General features: G+C 41.9%; 1 protein-coding gene across 1 annotated transcript in view; it reads left to right on the top strand.

Moving 5' to 3' along the window:
* The first annotated feature begins 7,035 nt into the window (after positions 1-7,035).
* Positions 7,036-27,054, top strand: part of LOC140721004 (NACHT, LRR and PYD domains-containing protein 3-like) — a 41,249-nt gene continuing 21,230 nt past the window's right edge. Inside the window, exons 1-3 of the mRNA XM_073035869.1 lie at positions 7,036-7,063; positions 7,657-7,724; positions 11,221-11,321. Of these exons, the coding sequence (XP_072891970.1) occupies positions 7,036-7,063; positions 7,657-7,724; positions 11,221-11,321 (197 nt within the window). The remainder of the gene's footprint in view (positions 7,064-7,656; positions 7,725-11,220; positions 11,322-27,054) is intronic.

The raw sequence follows: 27,054 nt of genomic DNA, 5'->3' as shown, positions 1-27,054 counted from the left end.
GCAGAGAGTGGATGGTTGACTCTTTGACTGTGACAAGTGTAGTGCAGGGATTGGTTTTAGGCCCATTGTCTTTTTTTTCATCATGTATGTTAATGACTCAGATGTCGATGTAGAAAACTGTAACAGAAGAATTGCGGACGACTCCTAAGTTGGAGTCATTATTCCAGCCAGAAACTCAATCCCAGCTTGCAGCTTGATGTTGACTGGCTGGGAAATGGGCTGAAAAATGGCAGATGGCATTTAATACAGACATATGAGAGATGGACTGCGTTGTGAGGAAAGATACAACAGGCATCGACCAGATATTAAATAAATGGACTTTAGTGTGTAGTATTTAAAAAGAGACCTGGCGATACAGATCGATAATTCCAGGAAATCGACGTCACGGGCAGATCGGCTCAAATTGAACCCTTTTCACGGTGACCTTCTCAATCAGATCACTGAGCACACGAATAGGGACGTTATGTAGAAGCTGTAAAACATGTTGGTGAGGCCACAGATAGAATATCGTTCTGGCCATTTAGTTACAGTTTTGAAATTTCAATAAGCTTCAAAGAGTGCAGCGAAAATTTGAAAGGAAGTGTTCGGGAAATGAACAGGGTTATTGCTCGCAGATTTTCCTCATTCAGGGTCTATACTATAGACACTCGAGAGAGGGTGCATGGTCTCTACAGAGGGAGTGCAGAGGAGATTAAAAGTCTGTTGCCAGCAATGGAGGTCGTAGCTTAGGAAAACAGGGCCTTGCTGTGACAGAGGATGAGAGCTGACCTGACAGAGGTGTATAAGATGAGGACAGTCTTTGATCGCGTGGATAGTCAGAGTTTTTCTTTCTCCCAGGGCTGAAATGGATAACACAAGAGGGCATAGTTTTAAAGTATTTGGATGTAGGTACAGAGGTTATAGCAGGGGTAAGTTGTTTTTTTTTCACACAGAGAGTGTTGTGTGCATGGAGACATGCCGGCGGCGGTGGTGGAAGACTCTTTTAGACAGGTACATGGAGCTTAGAAAGATAGACGGCTATGCGCTCGGGAAAGTCCAGGGAGTTTCTAGAGTAGGGTACATATCTGGCACAACTTTGTGGACAGAAGGGGCTGCAATATGCTGCAGATTTCTTTGTTCTGTCCTTTGAGTGAATCTACAACTAGAGTTCACAGGCTTGGGGAGAAAGTTAAAACGTGCAAGAAGTGGATGTAGCCGAAACTATTCACTCCGAGGGTCGAGCGAGTGTGGAAGGAACTGCAAGCCCAACGAGAAGGTGCGGATTCAATTGTATCATTTCACTGTCGGTTGTGTAGGTACGTGGATGAGAGAGAGAGCGGAGAATGCAGATAAATAGGGCAAGGCAAAAGATCACAGACGGATGACCCAGACAGACCGAAGAGCCTATTTCTCTGTAGTAATAATCTGTGACTTCATGACTATCTCTGTCCCATTTCCCCATTCAGTGTTTTCTCATTTTCCACATCCTCAGCATTTTCGTATGTACAGAACGGAGGGTGTGTTCAAGCTCACCTTTCAGTCTCATTTCTTTCTGCTTTTGTGATACAACTACTCCGTGCCTATTGTGGAACTCATAAGCCTTCGGCTTACTGGGGATAAAAAACAAAATAACACCATTCTTCATTGGAACGTACCGATGTGTCGCCATTGGTTGCCTGGAGAAAGGCTTACGTGTGTATCTATCGTGGAACTGGCATCGATGTGCGATTTTACGGACTGTTATCATCACCGTGAGCTGACTCACCACTCTGTATCCGGTGTGGAACTGGTACTGATGCGTGGCCCTCGGCTTCTTTGAGAATATCTCAGCGCTGATAAAACACATCCCACTTTCACACTTTGAATACGATTGGGCGATAGTCTCACCGTGTGTTTCAACTTTCCATTAGTAACTCGGAAGCAGTTGTTGCGAGAGCAATTCATTTCAATTCCTACCCCACAATTTTATTATCCACTGCGTCATTAAGTACCACGTGATGCACATTGTTCAATACATCAATGCTCGTACTAGTTTTGTTGATTTCGGCGATATTTGTGTTGTTACCAAGGCATCATTTATTGTCTGTCTCCAATTGCTCCTCCGATGGCAATGATTAACTTCTCTTTGATAGGATTGCTGCCTTTCCAGTTTTGAATGGGAAGACGTAGAGAAGGACAGTGACGGACGGAGATATATTCCAGGGGGCGAATGGGAAGAGGTCGAGAAGGACAGTGACGGACGGAGATATATATATATATATATATATATATATATATATATATATATATATATATATATATATATATATATATATATATATATTTTTTTTTTTTTTTTTTTGTGTCGAATGGGAAGAGGGAGAGAAAAACAGTGACGGACGGAGAAATATTTCTCGGCAAGGCAGGTTTCTGAGTGACACGGGGACTGAGATGGCGAGATCCCCTGCAACTGACGTCATTGCTCCAGACGCTGGAGGTGCTGCCTGGGCGAGACTGAACATGGTTTACACTGCAGAATGATGAAGCGGGGTCCTTCGCTGGATGGTATCAACATTACTATTGAATTGCCGAAGATTTAAGTGTGTAATATTCCACAGATGCCTTGTGCAGGAAGGCACAGAGTCGACTGTACTTCCTTAGAAGGTTGGCGTCATTCAATGTCTGCAGTGAGATGCTGATGATGTTCTATAGGTCAGTTGTTGAGAGCGCCCTCTTCTTTGTGGTGGCGTGTTGGGGAGGAAGCATTAAGAAGAAGGACGCCTCACGTCTTAATAAGCTGATAAGGAAGGCGGGCTCTGTCGTGGGCAAAGTACTGGAGAGTTTAACATCGGTAGCTGAGCGAAGGGCGCTGAGTAGGCTACGGTCAATTATGGAAAACCCTGAACATCCTCTACATAGCACCATCCAGAGACAGAGAAGCAGTTTCAGCGACAGGTTACTGTCGATGCAATGCTCCTCAGACAGGATGAAGAGGTCAATACTCCCCAATGCCATTAGGCTTTACAATTCAACTGCCAGGACTTAAGAACTTTTTTTTAAAGCTATTATTAATGCTTTTTGAATTAGTGATTTAGACGCATATCATATTATTACTGAGTTAAGTATTGTATGTAATGAGTTTTTGCTACAACAAGTGTATGGGACATTGGAAAAAATGTTGAATTTCCCCATGGGGATGAATAAAGTATCTATCTATCTATCTATCTATCTATCATACTCTTGTTCCGTATGACCTGTGGACAAAAAGTAGGATATTTTACGATTAGAGTCACAGAGCAAATTTCGAACGTGAATCTATGCATTTTGTCGCAAGGCAGTAAGAAACTTATGTTGCCGACATTCCTGGGATTTACTGGGCTTTGTTCTTAAAGACCGACCGCAAATCCATATGGAAATGAACACTTGAGAGTGTTTACATGTCTATTCGCTAATGCAAAAAGCATGGATTTTAGAGGGTGGCTGCGAAGCTGTAGTGTTTCACAATGCGGTACCGGAATCTATATTAGGTCTCACCAATGTGGAATGAGGGAGGACCTGTAAATGACGGTAGGGTAAATGCCAGGAAGGGGATTAGTAGGGAGGGATAGTACACAAGGAAGTGACGTGATATCTGCAGAAACCACAGAATCTGTTGGGTGTGTAGGGAATTGTATCATCGTAAGATTTCCGTTGAGGAAGGGGGAAGTTGCGGAGGGGGAATTCTGCAGGTGTGTTTGGTAACAACATCTTTTACTCTCTCTCCAGCTACAGGAGGGATGTGAAAACCAAAAAAAAAAAGTGTGCAGAGGAGTTTACAAAGATTCACCTGGATCGGGGGCATGCCTGATGATGAGAATATGTTGAGTGAACTCCGTCTTTAATCCTTGGAGCGACGGAGGATAAGAGGTGATCTGATAGAGGTATATAAATTGATGAGAGGCGTTGATCATTTGAATAGTCAGAGACTTTTTCCCAGGGCTGAAATGGCTAGCAAGACTGGGCACAGGTATAATACGCTTGGAAGTATGTTCAGAGGAGATCACTGGGGTAACTTAGAGATAGTGAAATAATCAGCCGTTTCAGGGTGATAATATCTTTCAGTCAATCGAAGGTCATGTAAATAGTGTGCAAAAACAGACAAGGAACCCGGCAAATTAACGACGATTACAATCTGAGGTAAATGAGAATGCAGGAAACTGCACCGAATCTCAAGCGTCTGAGGATGGTTTTTCAGGATGTTCAATGGGAACTATCTAAAGACACAGGCCGACGTATTATTTATTTGCTCGTAAGTGTTGTTCTGACATCTCTGCAACGAAGTTCCAGATGGTGTCTCTCCGGTGAATGCAATTACTGACATTGTAATTCTGAAAGTGTGGGTTTTGTACTGGTCAAATAAAGATCAGAAACACTCATTATGCTATATATCATCAATTACAACCAACATTGAATTGATAACGGCTCAGTGAAACGTGGGTCTTCCACCTTCAGGAACACATATACATCTACTTCATTTTACCCGCTTAAAATCTTCCTGCCGTTAAGAGGCAGCCATTGTGATCTGCCAAAGATCAGATTTGATACTTATTTAGTGCACGTTGTACAAGCTATGAAAGTGAGTAATTATTAATATTTCTCAAATTAGCAGCTCAGGTTTCGTGGCAAAAAAAAAATCCCCAAGACACTTCAGTTTAAAATGTTATAAACAGTGTCTTCTTTGCAGCTTTGTGGCGGGCTTGACGTACTCTACCCCGTGGCAGCTCACCCACATTTAGAACCCTCCTGACACCCAGTTCTTACCGGTGGCTCCAAGTAACTGTTCGCATCCGACAGTGGCAAACCCTGGTACGGCGATTCGACAGGCAGGCTAAACCAGCTGAAGGTATCCAGCAAATGTGAACCCCCGTGAATTCGTGATTTGCATACCCCAGCATGTGTTCGCGGAGTCGGCGGATGAGATCAACTACAACATCTAACACCAAAGAATGTGGTGCAGCAATGGATCATGAAGAGCGAAGTCAAAATAAGGCACTGCAGACGTCATAGCTACTACTGTATCCGAGAAAGACTCCACGGAAATCGTCGCTATGTCTCTTTCAAAGAAAGAGGTTTGCTGTTCCTCGCCAATGTGCGCATAGATAGCTTTGTGCATATGTAGATAGATATACAGATAGATAGATTGAGAAGGATTACATTTACGACAGAGATAATTTGTTTCCCTTTCTGGTCTGTGAGGAGACAACTGTGGTTATTTTCCCTCGTTCCGAGCGATCCATCACTGCAACAAGCAAGACTGTCACAGACCACATGGTGTTATCAGTGCTAATTCTGACACGCCATTGATAGCGTCACTGCCTGCCCAGTTCCACCAAAACTGCAATGTTATTAGCTCATCTCATTCGGTCCCACGCCCACGAACCCTCACACAAAGAATGTCACTACTTATTCAGAACCATCTTCAAATATACTGGCAACTTCATTGCAAAACAAGATGCATGACCATAAAACCACAGCAATATCCCTCTTTATTAAAAACGCTCCTCAGCACAGTAGTACTTTCAGTGATGATGCCCTGATATCAATGATCACACTGCAACTGGATATCAGAACAGATTGAATATCTATTTATTTGTCAATGCCCACTCCCGAGCAGCAAATAAAATGTTAATACACAAATTTCAAACTGCAAAAGCAATACCTCAAATTGGTTTATGATTAATGATATTTATAGTACCCTGCATAGCAGGAGATGGTTATGTGATGTGGGCAGAATTTCGTTCACAGGAGAGAGTTGTGCAGTCAATGCACCAAAGAGTAACCGAAATATTAGCACACGTAAAGACATTTAACCTCGGCTTTTGTTGTTATTTTCGTACTCGTATCAGGTGTGTCCCAACGGATAAGGATAAATATTCACTCTTTTTATCTATCATCAGATTCGGCCGCGTTTATATTTCGAATTACCGGCACATTTTTATTATCGTTATGTCCAACTAAATGTCAGCGTTATTTGTCTGTAAGTCCTGTTACACTCTTGTATTTAGTCAGTCCGCACGGAAGAAAAAAAAAACATACAGTCATTGTTCAGTGGGTCCCCAGATAGAGAACCACAATGACGAAAATGGTTACAACATCTATTCAGTAGCTTCAGATAATGGGAACCACTGGGGAGCATCAGAATGCCGAGTCTTCATCATTTACAAACGCAAAGTACACTGCAGATGCTGTGGTCAAATCAACACGCACTTACAAGCTGTTTGAACTCAGCAGGTTGGGCAGCATCCGTTGAAATGAGCAGTCAACGTTTCGGGTCGACACCCTTCCTCAGGACTAAAGAAGGGGAGTGGCAGGATGCTGCCCGACCTGCTGAATTCATCCAGCTTGCTTGTATGGGTTGTTTCATCATTTACACCTTTGCAGAACCGATATCATTTCCTCTGATGTCTCATACCAGGAATAAAATGTTCAATATAGTTGTTAAAATACTGTGTATACGTGTAAATATATGTTAAGTGTAATTAACCTTTGAAAAAAATGTGCTGTACGCTGCGAATAAATGTGTATGTTTTTGTTATTTCAAGAAGGCGGTGTAGAAAATTATTGAACAGAAGAAGTAGAGTCAAGGTGGAATGTCGTTAACTCGTTGTAGTTCGGTACTTGCAGAGTTTCGAGAAACGCTCAGTTATGTGTTTTTGTACAATGCAATTGAGATAGTTTTTTGAAAGGCTTTGAAATAATTTGTAAATATTGCTTGAATGAGATAGAATTTGCAAGTAACACATTAAAGAGGTTTCTGCAGGAAAACCAGTAACCTGAAACACAACCAGATGAGTATGTGCAAGCTGCAGAAGGTGAGAGATGAAAACAGGTGGCGGTGACATCTTTCTTGTTCTGATCTTTTCATTTTACTCCTGTCATTTCCCAGATTAGGACACATATTTTCGTTTGTCAGAGTAAATGTAATATGGTACTTTTACACTGAAGTCCTCTCAGATTCATTATTCTGACCTATTTGCTTTAATTTAAATGAAGACTCGTCTGCGTGTCAGTGGAAACAGATTGGGGAGTTGCGTAAACATGTGCCACTTCCATTCAGTGGTTAGAGGTAATGGTCCCGGTCTGGGAATTGAAAAGTATTTTCACTGACTCACTGTGCAATAATGGGTAGAGCTTCATAATGTACATCTGAACTTTTTGCAGTTTCTTGTCATGAAGAATATTTGTATTGCTGATTTTCCAGAAAAAATGCTGCGCACACACACTGACAATGTCATTGTTGACGATGATGATGATGACATTAGTAATCCAGGCCCATCACTGACCAGATTAATAATACTGTTGTCGCTGCAGATTTACCAGTGAGAATCATTTACTAATGGACATTGATTTAAGGTGAGGAAAGAGATTCCATAGGAAGTGGAGGGGCCACCTTTGGCCAGTGAAGTGAGTAAGTATATGGGACGAGCTGCGCGAGGGTTTGTTTAAGGTACACACTTCCAGCACATTCAAAATGTAATTGGACAGTCCATGGATAGGAATGCTTTAACGGTATAACGTCAGAAAGGGAGCAAATAGGGAAAATTTAGATAGTGCGAACCACTTGGACCGCCTTATCTACATCCATTTACAAAGACTACCGTATTTACTGGAAAATTAATAGCTTCTACGATTTTATGCATGAGTTGTCCCTTGTTTCAGATTTCAGTCACTTGTGGCAGTTGGATTTCTGTGAAATTTCATGGAGGGCAACGTTTACGAGTGGGGAGGTAATTTTCTTTGTCAATATATGCAAGGTCAGTTCGAAGAACGGGACTTATGCATCTAGATATATCGTGCCCTCTCACCCAACTTCCTTGCATCCATGGGAATAGCATTAGATGCCATACTCTGGAACATTTTGTACAACAGTGGTGTGGGATCTGTAGGGGTCTGTCGCACAAACGTGGTCTCGTTTTTACTGTCTACTATACCAGCAGTTACGGTCGAAATTACAATAAAAAGTGGCTTGACTTGACGTGATCCATGTCATTAGTAAATGTTCGGGACATTTGATCCGTTAACCAGCGAGCTATGGGACCTCAGTCAAAATTCGAAATGTCTATTATGGCCTTACTGAATTCTGGACAGTTTTGAGCGGCGGTTCACGCAGATACTGCTGCTATGAAGACAAATATTATTGAATGCCTGAAGTATACCATCATCACTCGATTGCGTCCCGTATCAACTAGGATCTTCAAATCTGAATTTTCAATCAGGACCAACTCAGCTTCAGTTAAATGGTCCCATAAGCCAACCGAGGTTAACATGAAGTGGCATGTAGGAACAGGTTCTATAAACTCATTCATGGGTTTTCTACAGAAATTACCGTAAAACAATTGAGTATGTTTTTCATTCTTTCTCGTGCTGGTGGGAACGGTTGTGTTGACGATTCTTGAATCGGAGAAATCGGGAAAAAAAAGCGACGCAACAAACTTTAACGCCTCACGTCATTGAATTTGTTTTTGTTTTTGTTATTGTGTTAGTTTCCCCTCTGAACCTGCGAGAGAGAGAGAGAGAGAGAGAGAGAGAGAGAGAGAGAGAGAGAGAGAGAGAGAGAGAGGGAGAGAGAGAGAGAGAGAGAGAGAGAGAGAGAGAGAGAGAAAACAGAATGCGGTATTAATTGTTCTTGCACTGCAGATCATGCATTTTCCTGGGGCTTTGATATTGCTTGGTTGATGGAAGGGAATTGGTGCGTTTTACTACAATAAATGGTGGAGGGGGCGGTCGATACTTTGCTGCTGATTGTGCGTGTGGGGGCGAATACGCTGACACGCGGGTTCATTTTTTTAACTTTCTCTCATCTTTTGGCGTAGGCACCTGTTTCACTGGATGTCTGTGAAGAATAAGAAGTTGATGCTCTATCTTGGATAGCTTTTCTGATATTAAATGGAACAATTGATCTACCGACTGAAATTTTGTAGTTTCTCAAGAAACTTAGGTAAACCACATGTCTAGCTAGACTCTCCTGAACTCTGACAATGCTCCGCGGTGGCGCAGATGCAAGTTTTGCCTTAGAATTTATTTCTTTTCGATTCTGCTCATTGAACAGTTTTCCGTCTTACAATACACTAAGTAGAATCATAAGATAAAATACATAAATTGTGCAATTAGTCAGGGGGACAGTAATCACCTTGTTTCGATGTCACTTTTTTTCTCAATAACAATCAGGATTCTTGATAGAATGGTGCAGGTTGTAACAGCGGGCATGAAATGGAACCGAACACAGCGAAAACATGGTTTGACTACAAGGAGGCATTATCACAATCTTTGGCTCTTCTCTGAATTTAGTGTGGGTAAACGCTTAAATACCAATGTCTGCACAGGAAGTGAGGGGCGTGAGCAGGTTTCCCTTTGTTCAATGATATCTGCGGGGAATTATGGTCGGGACCTGAAAACATGGCGAAAAAGCGGATAAAATGATTCACAAATGCTGTCAGACTGACTAACATGAACGTGCCCGACAGAGTGAAGTGCAATATTATGGATTGCTTCTGCTCACAATGTCCACGTCAGGAGAATTAAATTTACTGTAATTTCGCGATTATTTTTACGATTTTATGACCATCAGGAAATGCCTAAATTTCACCCTATATCCAGAAATACTAAAACAAATGCGCACAATAACCAAAGATAACCTGTAGTCGCGTGAGCGTGGCAAAATCTGTTAAGAACATGGCATCAGATTAAATTCAAAATCCCGTGAAATATTCCCAATTGTTGTCAGAGTTTGAAATATAAACAGGTAGCGGATGTTCTCCAACGAAATCAGGATCTGTCCTCCTGCTGCAAGGAGTGTCACAGTTCTTGCTGTTGGTAATTAAATGAGTATTGTGCTTTTAGTAATAGTGTCTTCTGTCTCACTTGCCAAACACGTGATCTCCTCCTTCGTAGCAGCACCTAATCAATGAATCGTTCATCAATGAGTTCGAACAGACGCATCCGTATCGGCTAAGGCCGTAGGGGACCGGCCATGGAGGGTGATGGTGTTGGGGCTTCTATCAGGCCTGCTCACGCTGACATATCCTTGACTCCACCCAGCTGATAAATTTCACCTGCCACCCGTTCCATACACATGATCTGCAGCCTACTTAACCAGTTCTCAAAGACCATCCTTGTTCACTTATGGAACAAGTTGGCCTATAACAGTAGCTTTTAGCTTTCACCCGACCTGCAGAACATTTACTAGTTGCAAAAGGCGTTTAATTTCCCTTGCCCCTTGTTTTGTGGTTTCTGGTGTTATTCGGCTTTATTACTTTGTGATTTGTCATGGAAGTTATCGTTCCCCGCTGAATCCGCTCCGCTGCTCTCATTTTGGCTCAAGCCTCCTCTGTATTTCCTGACAGACTAAAGGGTAACCGTGTTAAATGGAGTAGACACCACTCCGGTGCTATTCCAGCAACCCCTGAAATGGCGTTAATTATATTCCATGAAATGACATGAAATGTTTACCCCTGATTGCAAGAATAGCGGAGCAACATTTGGGAGGATAAATGTTACTGTTACCAGGAATTTTTCAATTACACACAAAACGTATCGGAACATGTATGAACGCATAACATGGCAGATATGATCACATTTAACATAGAAGAAAATTGTAATTAAAGGAAGAACGCAATATGTCACTTTTCTTTTTATTCTTTCGACCTTGTAAATAGGAAATTAGTCAAAAAACACATTTGTGTTTACCTGTTACGTCTAAACATATGTAACGAAACCTGGTGCCAGAAACACATAGTGGCAATAGCATAAATGTGCTTTGGCGGGTTTAACTTTCTTCAAGTGGTTTCCCTCCAGTCTTCAATGGGTCAGTTCACCGCATGGCCGATAGGTATTCTTTACAAGCTTTCTTTCCCTGATTTGCTTCAAGTGGATGATGAGCTGATTGCATGTCATTCTGATAAAATGTACTTTCATGGTCTTCACCAGTTCCACGGTGCGTTATTTCATTGAAAATACATGCAGCTGTTGATTCAGAAAGGAAAATGGAAAGGGTTTAAAATATTTCCTTTACAGCAGAACCCGGACATGATCCCACACCACAGCTGTACAAAATGCTCCGGAGGATGGCACCTGATGCTGCTCCCTTGGATGCAAAGATGTAGGGTGAGAGGACAGGTTTTCTCCAGATGCATCAGTCCCGTTCTTCAAACCGACCTTGTATATATTGACAAGTAACAAAACCTCAGTTGTAAACGCTGTGATTTTGCATAATTTGCCCTCCAGGAAAGACTACAGAAATCCAACTGCCGCAAATGCCCGAAATCGGAAATGAAGCACAACTCGAGCACAGAATCGCAGAAGGGATTAACTTTCCAGTTGTTAAAGTAAACAATCTTAGTTAGAAACGGCGGCCAAAGCGGTTCGTGCCATTTAAGTTATCCTCATTTGCTCCTTTATGAGCCTTATCCCGTTAAATTCTTCCTATCCATGGACTGTCCAATTACATTTTGAATGTTGTGAAAATGTATAAGTCAAACACATCCTCGGGTCCCTCTTTCTATATACTTACACACTTACTTGGTCAAATTGATCCATCCGCTTCCTATTAATTCTCTCTCGTCACCTTAAATCAATGTCCATTCGTAAATGACTCTCCAAACTGTTTGTCTGCAGAGACAATGCAGTATTATTAGTCTGGTCAGTAATGGGCCTGGATTACCAATGTCGTCATCATCATGGTCAGCAATGACATTGTCAGTGTGTGGCAGTAATTGCTCTGGAAAACAGCGTTTAAAATATTCATAATGACAGAAAACCGCAGTAAAGTTCGGTTGTACAATATAAAGCTCTACACATCATTGCTCAGCAAGTGATTAATATAACATATAATAGATAACAATCACAGCACGGAAACAGGCCATCTCGGCCCTCCTAGTCCGTGCCGAACTCTTAATCTCACCTAGTCCCACCTACCCGCACTCAGCCCATAACCCTCCACTCCTTTTCTGTCCATATACCTATCCAACCTTACTCTTAATGACACAACTGAACTGGCCTCTACTACTTCTACAGGAAGCTCATTCCACACAGCTATCACTCTCTGAGTAAAGAAATACCCCCTCGTGTTTCCCTTAAACGTTTGCCCCCTAACTCTCAAATCATGTCCTCTCGTTTGAATCTCCTCTACTCTCAATGGAAACAGCCTATTCACGTGAACTATCTATCCCTCTCAAAATTTTAAATACCTCCATCAAATCCCCCCTCAACCTTCTATGCTCCAATGAATAGAGACCTAACTTGTTCAACCTTTCTCTGTAACTTAAGTGCTGAAACCCAGGTAACATCCTAGTAAATCGTCTTTGCACTCTCTCTAATTTATTGATATCTTTCCTATAATTCGGTGACCAGAACTGTACACAATATTCCAAATTTGGCCTTACCAATGCCTTGAACAATTTTAACATTACATTTTAACATTCAATGAAAACACTTTTCTGTTCTCAGACCATTACCTCTCGCCACGGAATACAAGCCGCACATATTTCTGCAACTCCCGATTCTTTCCACTGATCCGTGATTCCGAGACAAGATTTAAATTTGAACGGAAAGTTCACAACAATGTTTGAAATCAGTGTAAATCTACCAAATTCCGTTTATTCTTCCAAATTTTTTAACTGCATTGCATTTGTGGTTTCTAAATGACAATAAACTGAATCTGAATCTGAAATGAAAATATGTGTACGAAGGAGGGAAATGACAGGAGGAAAAGGAAAAGAGCTGAACAAGAATGGTATCTTCTCAACCTGTTTACATCTCTCACCTTGTAGAGCTTGTGCATATTCATCTGCATGTGTTTCAGGTTACTGCTCATCCTGCAGAGACCAATTCATTCTGTTCTTTGCAATGTTTTATCTGATCCGAGCTATATTTACAAATTATTTTAAAGTCTTTACAATCTGTCTCAATTGTATTGTACACAAACATGTAACTGAGCGTATCGAGCAATCCTGCAAGTGCCGATTCATAACCGGTTAACTACATCTCACATTGACTGTGATTAACCTGACTAGTGATGTGTGATAAATCTCTCCTGTTGTTCTGCACCACCTGCTTGCAACAACAAAACCATACACATTTATTTGCAGCAAACAGCACATTTTTTTATCGAAGGCTTTTTTTTTACACACGTAACATATGTTTATATGTATACAGGGTATTTTAACTATTATATTCACTATTTTATTCTTGGTATTAGACATTAGAGGAATTCATATCGGCTGTGTAAAGTTGATGAAGACACGACAGTCTCTTGTTCCCCGGTGGTTTCCATTATCTGAACCCACTGAATACAAACTGTACCTATTCTCCTCATTGCGGTTCTTTATCCGGGAACCCACTGAACAATATCCCCATTTTTTTCATGCTGACTGACTAAATATAAGAATGTAACGGGACTTGCACATAAATAACAACGATTTTCATTTAGACATACGGAAATAATAATAAAAGAATGTGCGGGTGCCTCGAAATAGAAACACGGCCCAATGTGATGACAGAAAAAAAGAATGAATATTCCTCCTTATCCGCTGAGTTACACCGAATATGTGTACGAAAATAACAACAAAAGCCGAGGTTAACTGTCTTTATGCCCACTGATGTTTCGGCCACTCGTTGGTACATTGACCGTACAACTCTCTCCTCTGAGCGAGAAGTTGCACGAAGATTCTCCCCACATAACATAGTCATCTCCTGTTGTCCAGGGCACTATAAATGACATTAATGGTTACACATTTCAGGTATTGATTCTGCAGGTTGAAATTTGTGTTTTTATTTGCTGCAAGGGAGCGGGAACTGAGAAATAAATACATTATTCTGATATCTAGCGACGGACTGATCGTTGATTACAGGGCATCGTCACCAGTCGTGTGATTCTTCTGAAGAACATTTTACTTCAATACAGTTATTGATATGGTTTAATGGTCATACATCTTGTTTTCACTGTGTCTGTCATGAGATTGGACAAGCAATGTATTTCCCAGCATGCTTGGGGATGGTTCTGAACAAGCAGTGATACTCTCTGTGTGAGAGATCCTGGGACCGAATGACATGTGATAATAACATTGCAGAATTGAGGGAACGGGACAAGCAGAGATATTATCCATGTGTAAACACAAAGTACACTGCAGATGCTGTGGTCAAATCAACACGTACAAACAAGCTGGATGAACTCAGCAGGTCGGGCAGCATCCGTTGAAAGGAGCAGTCAACGTTTCGGGCCAAGACGCTTCGAAAGGACAGAAGAAGGAGGGGTTAAGTGCCCTATAAAGACTGTGTGGAGAGGGTGGAAGGTGCCAGGTGAAAAACCAATCAGAGGAAAGATCAAGGGGTGCGGGAGGGGAAGCAGGGAGGGGATAGGCCGGAGGGGTGAAGAAGGAATGTAAGGGGAAAACACTATCGGTAGTAGAAGAAGGCAGAATAATCAGAGAGGTGATAGGCAGCTAGAAGAGGAGACAGAGTTAAAGTGCGATGGTGGAAGGGAGAGGGAGGGAAATACCGGAAGTTGGAGAATTCCATGTTCATACAGAGGGGCTGGAGGATACCCAGACGGTATATGTGATATATGACACCTCATATATCACCTCTCTCAACTCCTATCTCCTATCACCTCTCTCAGTATCCGCTTTCACCACCGCCACCGGCCGTGCATTCCATGCGCACGCTACTCTCTGTATGAAAAGCTTACCCCTGGTATCCCCTCTGTACCTATTTCCAAGCACATTAAAACGATGCCTCCTTGTGTTAGCCATTTCGGCCCTGAGGGGAAAATACTCTGACTATCCACGCGATCATTGGCTCTCATCAACTTATACACCTCTCACCCTCCGTTACTACAAGGAGAAAAGGCCAAATGCACTCAAGCTGTTCTCCTAGTGCACGACCTCCATTCCAGGCAACACCCTTGTAAAACACCTCTGCACTCCCTCTCTAGTATCCACGCACCCTCCCTATAGTGTCTATAGAATAGATTCTGGATGGGGAAAATCTGCATGCATTCACCCTGTACATTGCCTCAACGCTTCCTTTCAAATTCTCGCTGCACTTTTTGAAGCGTATCGATATTTCAAAACTGTAAGTATGTGGGCAGAACAGCCCACGATATTCTATCTACGGCCTCACCACACTAAAGTCCACATTTTCAATAAGTGCGTCGAAACCTGTTGTACCTTTCCTCACAACGCAGACGATCTCACACTTCTCTGTATTAAATGCCAACTGCCATTTCTCAGGACATTTCATAGCCAGTCGACGTCAGGCTACAAGCTTGGATGCAGTTCTTGGCTGGAACAACGCCTCCAACTTAGGAGTCGTTGCAATTCTTCTGATTTCGTTTTCTACATCGACGGCTGTGTCATTAACATACATGATTTAAAAAAAAAAATGGGCCAAACACCAATCAATCTCTGCACCACATTGTTCAGAGACAAAGAATCAACTATCCACTCTCTGTTAATCGAGAAAATAACGTTCGTCAATCCGTCCACAAGCCGTTTCTAAATTCATATGGGTGCCTAAATCTGTTCGGAGTTGATTGTCCATGTTGATTGCTCAGGATGATTGTCTACGTTTGAAACAACACTGAACAGAAAATGTCCAATTTCAGCAACTGACGTCAGATATCTTGGAAAATACATTGGTAACGCTCGTATTATCTTTTGCTTAAAAGTTAATAACTTGTAACATCCATTGGGGATACGAATTCATGGCACGGTGATAAAGTGAGAAAAAATACTTTAATGCAACACTTTTGTGTAGCTGGTTGAGCCTCATGCGACGGATGTGATAAGCACACTAATTGCCCCAGTGGAATTACTCCGAATTGCATATAACTCTGTAAAACCTGCCACCTGTCCATATGAGCACTTGGAAATTTCCGTGCAAGTGAACGCTGTTTCTGACGGAATATGGGATATCCAGCGATTTACTACATCGCGGCGGTTTTCTATCCTACAATCGTAGCGGTCGGTATCCCTGGTAAGATACTGGAGCTGGTCACTCTGTGTATGGTCCCGTCGTCATCTTGCTTTCATTCAATTGCTCTGTTTGGACTTTTAGTGAGCACAGAAACTTCCTTCGACTGAAATATGTTTCTAGAATTGAGGATTCAAACATCTGACAGTTTTGTTATTCAGCTTCCATATTGTTTCTATGTGATTCTTTTTATTTCTTTTGTCAATTGCGTCGGTGCCGCTATTGCCATAGTTCTATAGTTTCAGCTCGCTCGCATTTCTGAAGCGACAGTAGTCGCATTTCCAGATCAGAAGTTTTTTTTTCAACAGTCCGGCCTGTCGAATATTGACATTCAGGTCTGTTCTTCCAGAAAACGTTAAATTGCAACCTATGCATTGAAGCTTATGATTTCAATACAAATAAACCATTAGCTGTTTCACCTGAAATAATGGAAGTGGTGTTGCTTATGCAGCGATTGAACTTCTCCGGTAAGTGAGTCGTGGAAATCAGATGTCCAGTTCTAATCTGTCGGAAAGTCACAAACCCACAGCTAATTCTATCCATTATTGTCCAGCCGGTCGGCCCGGCAGAATCTGCACAAATTGAATTTATGTTTTCAACTTCCAAAAAAAAATTCATACCTTGCATAGCATTGGGGGGAAATTGGGCAGTCAGACAATTGCAGCTAACGTTATTTCTGTTCTGATATATTTTATTCACTCCAAATTTCTTGCAGTTAATTTAACGGCGATTGTGATCCTATCTCGGGGAAAATGCGGACTCTCCAAATGCATCACCCGGTACCTGGTTGGAATGGCAACAGCGGATCTGATGGTGGTTATAGTTTTCGCTTTAGTGGAACGGACCAACAATATCTACATTTATTCCAGATCCCTGCTCATCACTCCTGTATGCGCAGTGACACTTGTATTATTTATTATGACGAGGGACTGTTCTGTTTGGTTTACGGTCAGTTTTACCTTTGATCGTTTCATCGCCATATGTTATCGAAAGCTTGGGGAACGATACTGCACTGAGAGAACAGCAACGGTAGTTATGGCAACTGTGGTTTTAGTGAGTTGCGGGAAAAGTGTCCCGTTTTACTTTGCTGTTGAACCTTATGTCATTATTGACAACGTGCCGTGGCGTTGCGTCCCCACACACGAATACGCAATTTCACCCGTGTGGAAAGGAATCGAAGTACTAGATGGCATTTTAACACCGTTGCTAGCAATCGGCTTAATTCTTATCTTCAATGGGTTAACAGTAAGACATATAATTGCTGCAAATAGAGTCCGCAGAGGGCTTCGGAAGGGCAGCGATAAACAGAAAGATACCGAGGTGGCAACCCGCAGAAAATCGATGATTTTATTGCTTGCAATTTCAGCTAATTTCATATTGCTTTGGATGCCCTATGTAGCTCATTCCCTGAAATGGCAAGTGGAAAATTACTATTACATGGACAAATATTTGAGTTCCCCGGTATACATACTACAACAATTTGGGTACCTGTTGCAAACTCTCAGTGTGTGCACCAATACGTGTGTCTATACACTGACACAGAGGAAATTCAGACGAGAGATGAAGGATGGAATGAAGTATGTTTTTACGTTAAATGGCCGTCTGTGTAGATAATGCCCACTCCAAATGCAATTCAGCGGAGTTTTAGAATAAAATAGTTTAAAAAATCAGTAAACTTGGCAAGCATGTCATAACTTCAAACAATCATGTGCCTGGTCATCCTGAAATGATTAAAGTCCAAACTATCGCAGAGATTTAACAGTTATTCGGGAAACGTTACCGCAACATAAAAGCCAGGACCAACAGGTTCCGGGACAGCTTCATCCACCAGGTCATCAAACTGATTAACTCACGCTGATTTGAGTGTTTGTCTATGTTGTATTGACTGTTCTGTTTATTATAAATGATTATAAATTACTAGGATTGCATATTGCACATTTAGTGATAAGTAACCTAAACATTTTTATTCCTCATGTGTGTGAAGGATGTAAGAAATAAATTTAATTTAATCACAAGGGGAGTAATCACTTCCGGATTTTTTGGGGTCAGTTGTTTCCAAATGCTCATAGTCGGGTAAAAGAGAGTAAAGGGCTGCCATTTAAACACAGGGAGAGTGTTGCGGAAACAGAGTACACTATGGTAGGATTGTATGTTAATAGATTGTGAGTGGACCTAAGAAGTAAGAAGGGAAGAAAACCTCGTTTGAGAGTAATCTGTACACAGTTCTGATCACCAAAACGAAAACAACACAGAGGCAGTGACAGATCCAGACATAGATTTTGCACAGCTGTTAAAATTAGCACGGCTGTTGTCACAGGTAACTTAAACTTCCGTTATATTTGTCCGGCAATTCCTCTTTTAAAAGGTTTAGATGCGACCGAATTTCTCAGTTGTGTACAGGGAGGAGACCTGGCACAATTAGCGGGCAGACTGACTAGTGAACATTCAATCTTGTACAAATACTAGAAAGTGAAATGGGTCTGGTAACTGATCTCTCCGCGTGTCAGTATTTCAGAACGATAGAGCATAGCTATTCGGCATACCTGACACTGTGATAGCAGCACACAATATGGAATGTACTTAATTCATACTATTGGGTAGGAACGTGGGGGCCGAATTAAGGAAGCGATTCGTTCCTTCAAATGTACAAGAGAAATATGAAGATTGTTCATGGAACACTTGATTGGGGTTCAGCATTGGCTTGTTTCTCTGAGGCGGGGATCGGATGGACCAGTAAAGTAATCCTGGATGATAAGAGATATGGAACACCTCTTCAAGAAGAAGAAAGAAATATACTCAAGGCTTTGGAAGAAAGGATCATGCAGGGCTATAAAATCCACAATATAGCCAAGAGGGATTTAATAATGGACTCGGTTGTTGGGACCAGAGAAAGCATGGGAGAGGCATGGTAGGTGAAAAACAGGAGGATAACGAGAGAGAGAGAGTGGAAGAGATAAGAGATAAAAGAAGAAACATGTCTCTGGGGTGCTAGGTGGCAGTGAAAGTCCTCTATGATACTTTGCTTCGGTATTCACCTATGGGTGAGACCTTGATGAATGTGGATAAAGCGAAAAAAGGCAGGTGTGCTGAGGCATGCAGACGCTGAGAATTACGAGCTAGAAACTGTAAATACATGAATGTAAACCATTTCCCGGTGCTAGAAGGTATGCAATCCAGGTAACTAGAGAAAGCGAGCGGAGATATTGCTGGAGTTTTGGACATGACATTTGCGTCATTATTGGTCACACAAGTAGTAAGGGAGGATTGGAGAATTGTAAATGCCATTCCTTTGTTCAAGGAATGTAATAGGGATGGTCTTGAGAACAGCAGGCCAGTGAGTCTTCGGTAAGTAGTGTGCAAGGTATTGGAGAGGCTTCTTAGAGACGGGAATTATGGAGAAACATATTCTGGTTGAGGATAGACAACATGGTTTAGTTGTCAGAATAAATAAATGAAAAAGTATAAAAACAAGCAGATGAAACACAAGAGTTGATGTGGAGTATATTAATTCTGTAAGGTATTAGACTGGGTTCGCTATCGTGCACACTTTCATAAAGTCAGGTTGCGTGGATCTCGTGAAACCTGGCTGCACAGATTCAGAAATGGCTATCCAAGGGAAGACCGATGAAGTACTGGTTGGAGTGTATTCTGCCCGGATGACAGTGGCTAGTGATTTTCCTCAAGGAATTTATAACCTTTAGTACACTTTACAACTATATCTAGACTCTGCAATTATAGTGTTCTGAGAGACTGTCTGTAATTTGGCCATCCTGCAGGACTTGGATAGTTTAGTGAGTTAGGACTGATTTTGAAAGCAAACTACTAAATTCGGACTGAAACTGCGCGCTATCTAAACTGAAATCATGTTTACTTATTACAAAGCAGATGGTACGGTTACATCCAAACATTTTATTTTTCCAATGGACCAGGCAACTCAAGATCAGAATTTCAAAATATACAGCAGCATCCTTTGTTGCTTTCCAAATGAACCAGCCTCCTAGAAAGCCTCCAATTCAAGTAAACACGAATTTGTTTTATATCAGTTTATGATTGAACAGCGGCTTTATCTTACCCGGAACAGATACACTCATATCTCGATCATTTTATCCGTGATTTCGCATTGCCATTGTGGAATCCGTGTCACCCTCTGAAATCAAAACCAAAACAAAGAAACACCAGAACGCAATTGAAATACGCAGGTAAGGCATTTATTTCAACCAATGAAGCAGACATTTGCAGACAGTGAGATCCTTTTGTGAATGAAAAGTTTAATTCAAGCATCCTTTCAATACAATGCTAACAATCACACAGCTGCCTTCCCTTCAGTCACGCACGCATTACCTCTATTTCTCTTTCAAATGAACTCACAAATGTCCGGTCCTTGAGCAGTATTTTACATTCTCAGTCCATTCACACTTTAAACTGTCGCAGAACGTTTAAGTGTTGAACAGTGAACAAATATCTGTGGTTAGAATCATACAGCATTTAAGACACCCTTCCGACTCTAAAGCAAAGTGAGGCTGGAAGTTATGTATCGTCCGCAAATCATTCTTCAACGTTTCTAAAAGATGACGTCAACACATCACCAAACCTCCAAAGGTTTCAACGTTTTCTCACCTCCAATCACTGACCAAAGATGGGATTGAGATGATATGAACGTTTTGTTGTATATTATCAGTTTTAATAAACCCCGTCATCACCGTTAAAGTAACAGATTTGTAACTGAAGCTAGAGGCCGCAGCCGACGTCGCAAAGGATGAATGGAAGCATTAAGAAATCAATGCAGTAATTTACAAACGGCTATAAACGTGATTCGGAAATCCATACCGGCAAGGAAAAGCAACACAGACGATCGTGCAAAGTGCAGAAAACAAATTCAAAATTTGCGTGACTAATGATCAGAAAGTGCAGCAAAATATTGCACAGAAAACGGGGGCATTTGAAAGGTTCAGGCGTCCCACTCCCTCACCACGAAAAAAAAGCAAAGGAAGTGTAGGTCAGTTAATACGAGTTTAATACAATTGAAGTACTGAGGCTGGTGAGCTGCACTATTAACTCACCCATATGGCCAGCGAGGAAATCAGATGTTAGTTGGAGGTTCACAATAGACCATCGGCAGCTGAATAAAGCAACTCCGTTAACAGATCCAAGTGTTTCAACTAACCCGGAGACAGTAGTCAAACATATTGAAAGAGTGCAATGGTTCAGAGTTTCAGACATAATTAATGGATTTTGATCTATCCCAGTAGAACGAGAGTATCAATACAAGTTTTTATTTCCCTTTCAGGGTCAGCAGTATACATGGACCGCCCTACCACAGGCGTACTATAATTTTATTTATATCTCCCCAGTGCTTAGGGGAAGGTTCAAAACAAATTTCAAAAGCCCACTGTTTGGTGCAATACGTAGATGACATACTCTTAAAGACTGAAACCAAGCAGGAATATTATCAGCTATTGGCAAAAATATTGCAAAATATTACTTGAATTCGGACTAAGGGTAAACAAGACGAGAGATTCGGTATTTGCGAATGATCTCAACATTGGGAAAAAAGATAAATTGAAAAGGGAAGAGTAGAATTCATTATGAAACTGCCTACTTCCCGAGAACTGAAAGGACTGCCGTCTTCTCTGGGGCTGTTAGGCTGCTATGCCGATCATATTGATGGAATTTCGACAAAGGCAGCTCCTTTAATGGAGTCACTGAAAACGAATATTACGTAGGAATGGAAATAAGAACATAGCATGCATCAAATTTTCGAAACAAGTGTTGCCCACTGCGCCTGCTTAAAAAATCGGAAATCCGAATGAGAGTAAGAAGTGGGTGGAAACTTCTCCAGCTAACACAAACACAACAAAGACCACAGCAAAAATCTTATTGGAAAGGATATTCACTTGCTGGGAACTACACCAGAGTATCGAAACAGAGCAAAGCACGCATTTCACGGCCCAGGTAACGCAAGATGTCATGGCTTTCTTAGGGATCAAACCGATATATCACATACCCTATAGACTACAGTCCATTGGACCTGTGGAAAGGATAAATCGAACACCAAAGAATATGATTTCCAAAATGATGCAACAACGTGAAGCAGGGCAGGTAGTTTTGCCTTCTGCGATGATATTAAGGAATACGGTGGCAGCTTCAATAGGCTACACCCCTTATAAACTCGTGATAGGAAGGGACATGAGAGGTTCAGAGGTGTTGTTAGAATTAAAATTGTCTGCAACCCAAATCGATGGAGATTTTTCAGAAAAGTGGGTCCAACAATTTGTAGAGACTGTGAAAAATGCCTCTTATGTGGCAGCCAACCAAAAGGCAAAGAAAAAGCAACAGAGTAAAGCCTACTTTATCTCAAAAGGCAGGCTATTAGAATTTCTCAGTACAAAGAGAGATTATTAGAAAACAACAGCCTACTTCATTTTAAATCGATTGTTTGCAAGGTCCAATGACATTATAGCTAAAACAAGTTCATCAGCCCGCTGGTAAGTCACTTCTCCAGATAAAAATGGGTGGTCCCATAGCAATCAGCTGAAATTGGTGAGGGAAAAACAGGAATGTTATCACTGTCAGCACATAACAATTGAGGAGACTTGAGGATGGAACAACTGTTCCAAGAAAACTGGGACACGTCCTATCAGTGGGATGATCGTCAGTTCCCTCACCCTGAGAACAAGGGCAGTTTTGTCAAAATATCATAGGGAAGGAAAATATCCCAGTGTTTGTCCCGACTTTTCCGAAACAAAATTAGATGAGAGAAAATAGACGCCTTGAGTCCAAAGACGACTGAAAATCTGGATTGAATAGTCTAGAAAAAAAAATGGAAAATGAGGACTTAAAATAATTTAAGATTCGAACTGGAAATAAGAGCAGAAATCGCTGTTGTGTATTAAAGGTTTACCTCAACATGAATAGAGCAATGTATTTTGTTGCGATGGCATTAACCATGACTGGGCCATAGTCAGTTTGTTCCAGAGCCAGCGCAGCGGACAAACATATCAACAGTGATATTGCTCGGAAAACGCTCAATGAACAACAAACAATATCTTCTCATCGGACACAGGTAATACTGTCTAACAAAGGAGGAATGGATGGCCAAAGTTTCCATTATACACAGTAATGATGTAGAACTTCCAAATCCAACGCACGGATACAGCTGATTAAAGTGGACAATGTTATGACCGACTTGCCACCAATCCCCCACTTGACTGCAAACTGGACATGTGTTATGGAGGAAGCGAGGGGGATAATCCATCAATGGACTAAACATACTAAGTAATTAAAACACGCGCTGATAAGGCAAATGGATTATTGACTGACCCAGGCTGTTGGAGTGATTTTTTGGAATTGGGGGACAAATGCTCAAATATATCCGTCGATAAAAATACTATCATATGCTTCTGTAAAACTAATTTAATGTACCATGATAAATGCATTGCTCAATGTATATAATCTGAGGAGATGGAAGACTGAAAAATGGGAGAAATCGAAGATATGCTTTCAAGAAACAGCAGAGACAGTTGCTGGTATAAGGTAGGTGAATGATATTGGTTCGTAAATGTAATATTGTTTATAGAATATAAGCGTTCCTCTCGTATTCGGGTTTCATTACCATCTTTTGCGCAGACAATGAGAGGAAATAATGTTTCCTAGATAAATACCTTTGGATTAAGAGGAGGGAGACTTTGGCCAGAAGAAACCATAGTTGAATCAAGGATAGGAGTAGCAGACAAACCAGTTGCCTTTGTTTCCCCCCGATTCGGTGGACTCTGAACTGATTCTGTACTCTGGGATAATGTAATCAGAGCAGTTAAACGTAGACACAAGAAGCTTCATGTAATTACCTGCTAAACCCGAGACGATTCTTAGTCAAGTAACTGTTTGTTATGTAAACGGCCTGGACACTGAACTGATTCTTCCTCTGGGACAACCTAATCAAAGCAACTGAATGTGGTTACAAGGAACTTCAGGTAGTGACCTGGTAAATCTGAGACCGTTCTCGGAGGAATAAACTGCCAGACCTAGCAATGTAAAATCTCGTTAGTCTCTATCTGGGTGTCCTTATTTAACTAGTTAGAAACATTCAGTTTTAAAAAGACACATGTAGGCAAGCTAGGTGTGGGCAGATCCATGAAAAAGTATTGGTTGTAGCCCTGTACAATGACCAGTAAGAAGGTGACGCAGGTGAACCAATGGGATGGAGATCACTATGCCACCTCGTTTAAATTACTTTTCTACTTTGTTTCACTCGGAATGGCATAAGCTCACATTCTGTCCATCCTCTCTAATGCACTTCTTCCTGCATCGCCAAACACTCTGCACCCTTCTCACTATTGACCCTGCTGCCGAGCTCTATAGCACCAATAGACATGGATATAATGCATGTTGTCCCCTATCCAAATCACTGATGTAGACTCTGAGCAGTTGGGTACTCGGATCAATACCGGTGTCACCCTGTTGCCACAGATTCTGAAATCGACAATAACCCGTTTATTCCCTCTCTTTTTGACCTGCTGATTAATTTTGAGTCTACACAAGTACATTAACCAAATCCCATGTGCTTACCAGAAACTTTCTTAAATTCCACCCACAGCACATTCATCAGTTCCGAATTTTCCAGATGTCGTGCCTTTTCTAAACTCACACTGAGTCTGTCGAAGCTTTTGTTTCTGTCCTCCCATGTTCGTGGTTAGGGATGTGGTCTATCGCCTGTGTCTGTACCTGTAGGACACTGAGACAGAATACAATGGAAAGATTGTATGTGGTTCAGTGCAACAGTTGTATTGGAAATAAATATCCTGCTCTTGGATCAAGAGTGGGATTGATTGCCTCTGCTGTCGCAAACTGAGGAACTGATGAACTGTCGGGGTGTCTGTGCTCTGCAGCACACCTTGTGTCTGAGAGAGGAGCGGCTGCTCTGTCCCTTGTCCTTCGACAGGAGGGATAGCAGGGTTGATTGAAGTCTTTCCCTGTGGGTAGGAGAAGGAAACTGGATAAGTAAGGGAAAGGTAAAAGTCAGACGGCTGTGTGAAGCGGCAGGCGCAGAGAGTGTCAATGTCAATCTCTCTCTCTCTCTCTCTCTCTCTCTCTCTCTCTCTCTCTCTCTCTCTCTCTCTCTCTCTCTCTCTCTCTCTAACACACACACACACACACACACACACACACACATCTAGCGGTGTACCTGATGCTTGCCATTCATTTACAGCCATTCTATATATATTAATATTCCAATTTAGAGTATTATTTTTAAAATTTGTTCCCGGACTGCCCAGTTATTTGCAGATTGAAACATTTCTTCTCAATTATCGTTTGACCGCTGACAGATTTGAGATGTGTATACAATTATATGACGTCTGCAAAATCACAGACTGTTGGATGATTTCAGCAGAGATTTGCCAGAACATTGTGTGTGTTGCTTTGGATTTCCAGCATCCGCAGATGTTTTCGTGCTTTAGTACATCAGCAACGTGGCCGTTTGTCCGTTGCTAACACGACGTTAATTAGTCCATTGTATCTCTGTTCGTATCTGTGTTTTTGTTTGTGTGTATGGGTGCGTGTGTGCGCGCGCGCGCGTGCTCGTTTGTGTGTGTGTGGTGTGTGTCAGTGACTGTGTGTGTGTGAGTGAGTGATCCTGTGTGTGTGTGTGTGTGTGTGTGTGTGTGTGTGTCTGTGTGTGTGTGTGTGTGTGTGTGTGTGTGTGTGTGTGTGTGTGTGTGTGTGTGTGTTCATGTTTATGTGTGGCCAGGAAGGTGTTGAAGCATTGAAGGGCAGTTCAAATTAGGAAACCGCAGGGGCAGAAGTTCGATGTCGGTGCACGTGGTTTACATATGTAACAAAACCCTGAAATCTGTAAATGTGGCTGCTCCGTAATGAAGTCTGTCTTCGTCATTAGAGCTCCTGCATTATTTCCACCATATGAATCACTGCTGAGGTAATGTCCAACAATGTTTGTGTATTTGTCTTCAATCGGCCGATTGCTTATATCAGAGACAATGGTGTTGAATTAGTTTGTTTCTTCAAGTAACTGTAACTAAGGAAGTTAGTCAGCGGTGCAACCATATCTCAGGAGACGTTACCTTTGCACAAATTCTCCCTCCCTTAATAAACTGAACGTTCAGGCGAGCCTGTTACCCCTGCTTCTAGGTTTTGACAACATTGCCTCATCCCTGAGTAAAATATCGTCTGTATCTAACACTCCTGCTCCCGTCATGACCCGTTCTTATCTGCACTCTCTTTTCCTCAACCTTCTCTACCTGTAGGTTCACATTCCCTCTGCCACGTTCAACTGTCCTCCAGATAGAGAACGTTAACTGAGCTTTAGAATACCAGACACCGTACGGTAAGAATGCAGATCATTACTGCAGCCGCTGCCAGAGCGGGAGGGTGCATATCTTCACAACATGTAGCACGATACCGTAAAGGCACAGACCTTTATAACTGCTGTCAGCATTGCTATAAGGAGACAGGCCTTTACAACAGATGGACACACAATACTAGAATTTTAACTACTTTACAATTTAAACAAAATACCATCAACGCGATAGGGAGCGAGCACATCTGTGATTGAGCGCCAGGAGGGAGCGCAAGAGAGAGCCGATGTGAGAGACAGCAGGCGAGTGAGAGCGAGAGAGAGGCGGATAGAACTAACTCTATCAGGAAGGGGGTATGACGATATTCTCAGACGTGTGGATAACAAGGAGGAGGAGAGTTCAGGTCAATGAACAGTAAGATGGATAAATCCTGTGGGAGATATCGTCAATGAGGCAACCGACGCACATGCAGGCAACCATGCAGTAAAAAATTATCATCATGGTCAGCGCACACATAGTGAGCTGAGGGGACCAACCCAATCACTAAAACAATCTCTCTCTTCGCCTTTTCCCCCAGTCAGTCTTCCGGGACCCCAAACCTGGACTCTCACTTCCAGTCCTTCTCGCTCTCTCCCATTCCACTCACTGCAATCCCTCTCTCTCCGTCTCTCTCCACTGTCTCTTTCTTCCAGTTTTATTCTCCGTTTTCCTCACGTCTCTCTCCTCGATTCTCATTCTCCCAGCTGCGCTCTCCCCGTCCCTCTCAGCCCATTATCCC

Source organism: Hemitrygon akajei, unplaced genomic scaffold, assembly GCF_048418815.1.
Source record: "Hemitrygon akajei unplaced genomic scaffold, sHemAka1.3 Scf000049, whole genome shotgun sequence".
Classification (NCBI taxonomy): Eukaryota; Metazoa; Chordata; class Chondrichthyes; order Myliobatiformes; family Dasyatidae; genus Hemitrygon; species Hemitrygon akajei.
This window is presented reverse-complemented; position numbering and strand designations above follow the sequence as displayed.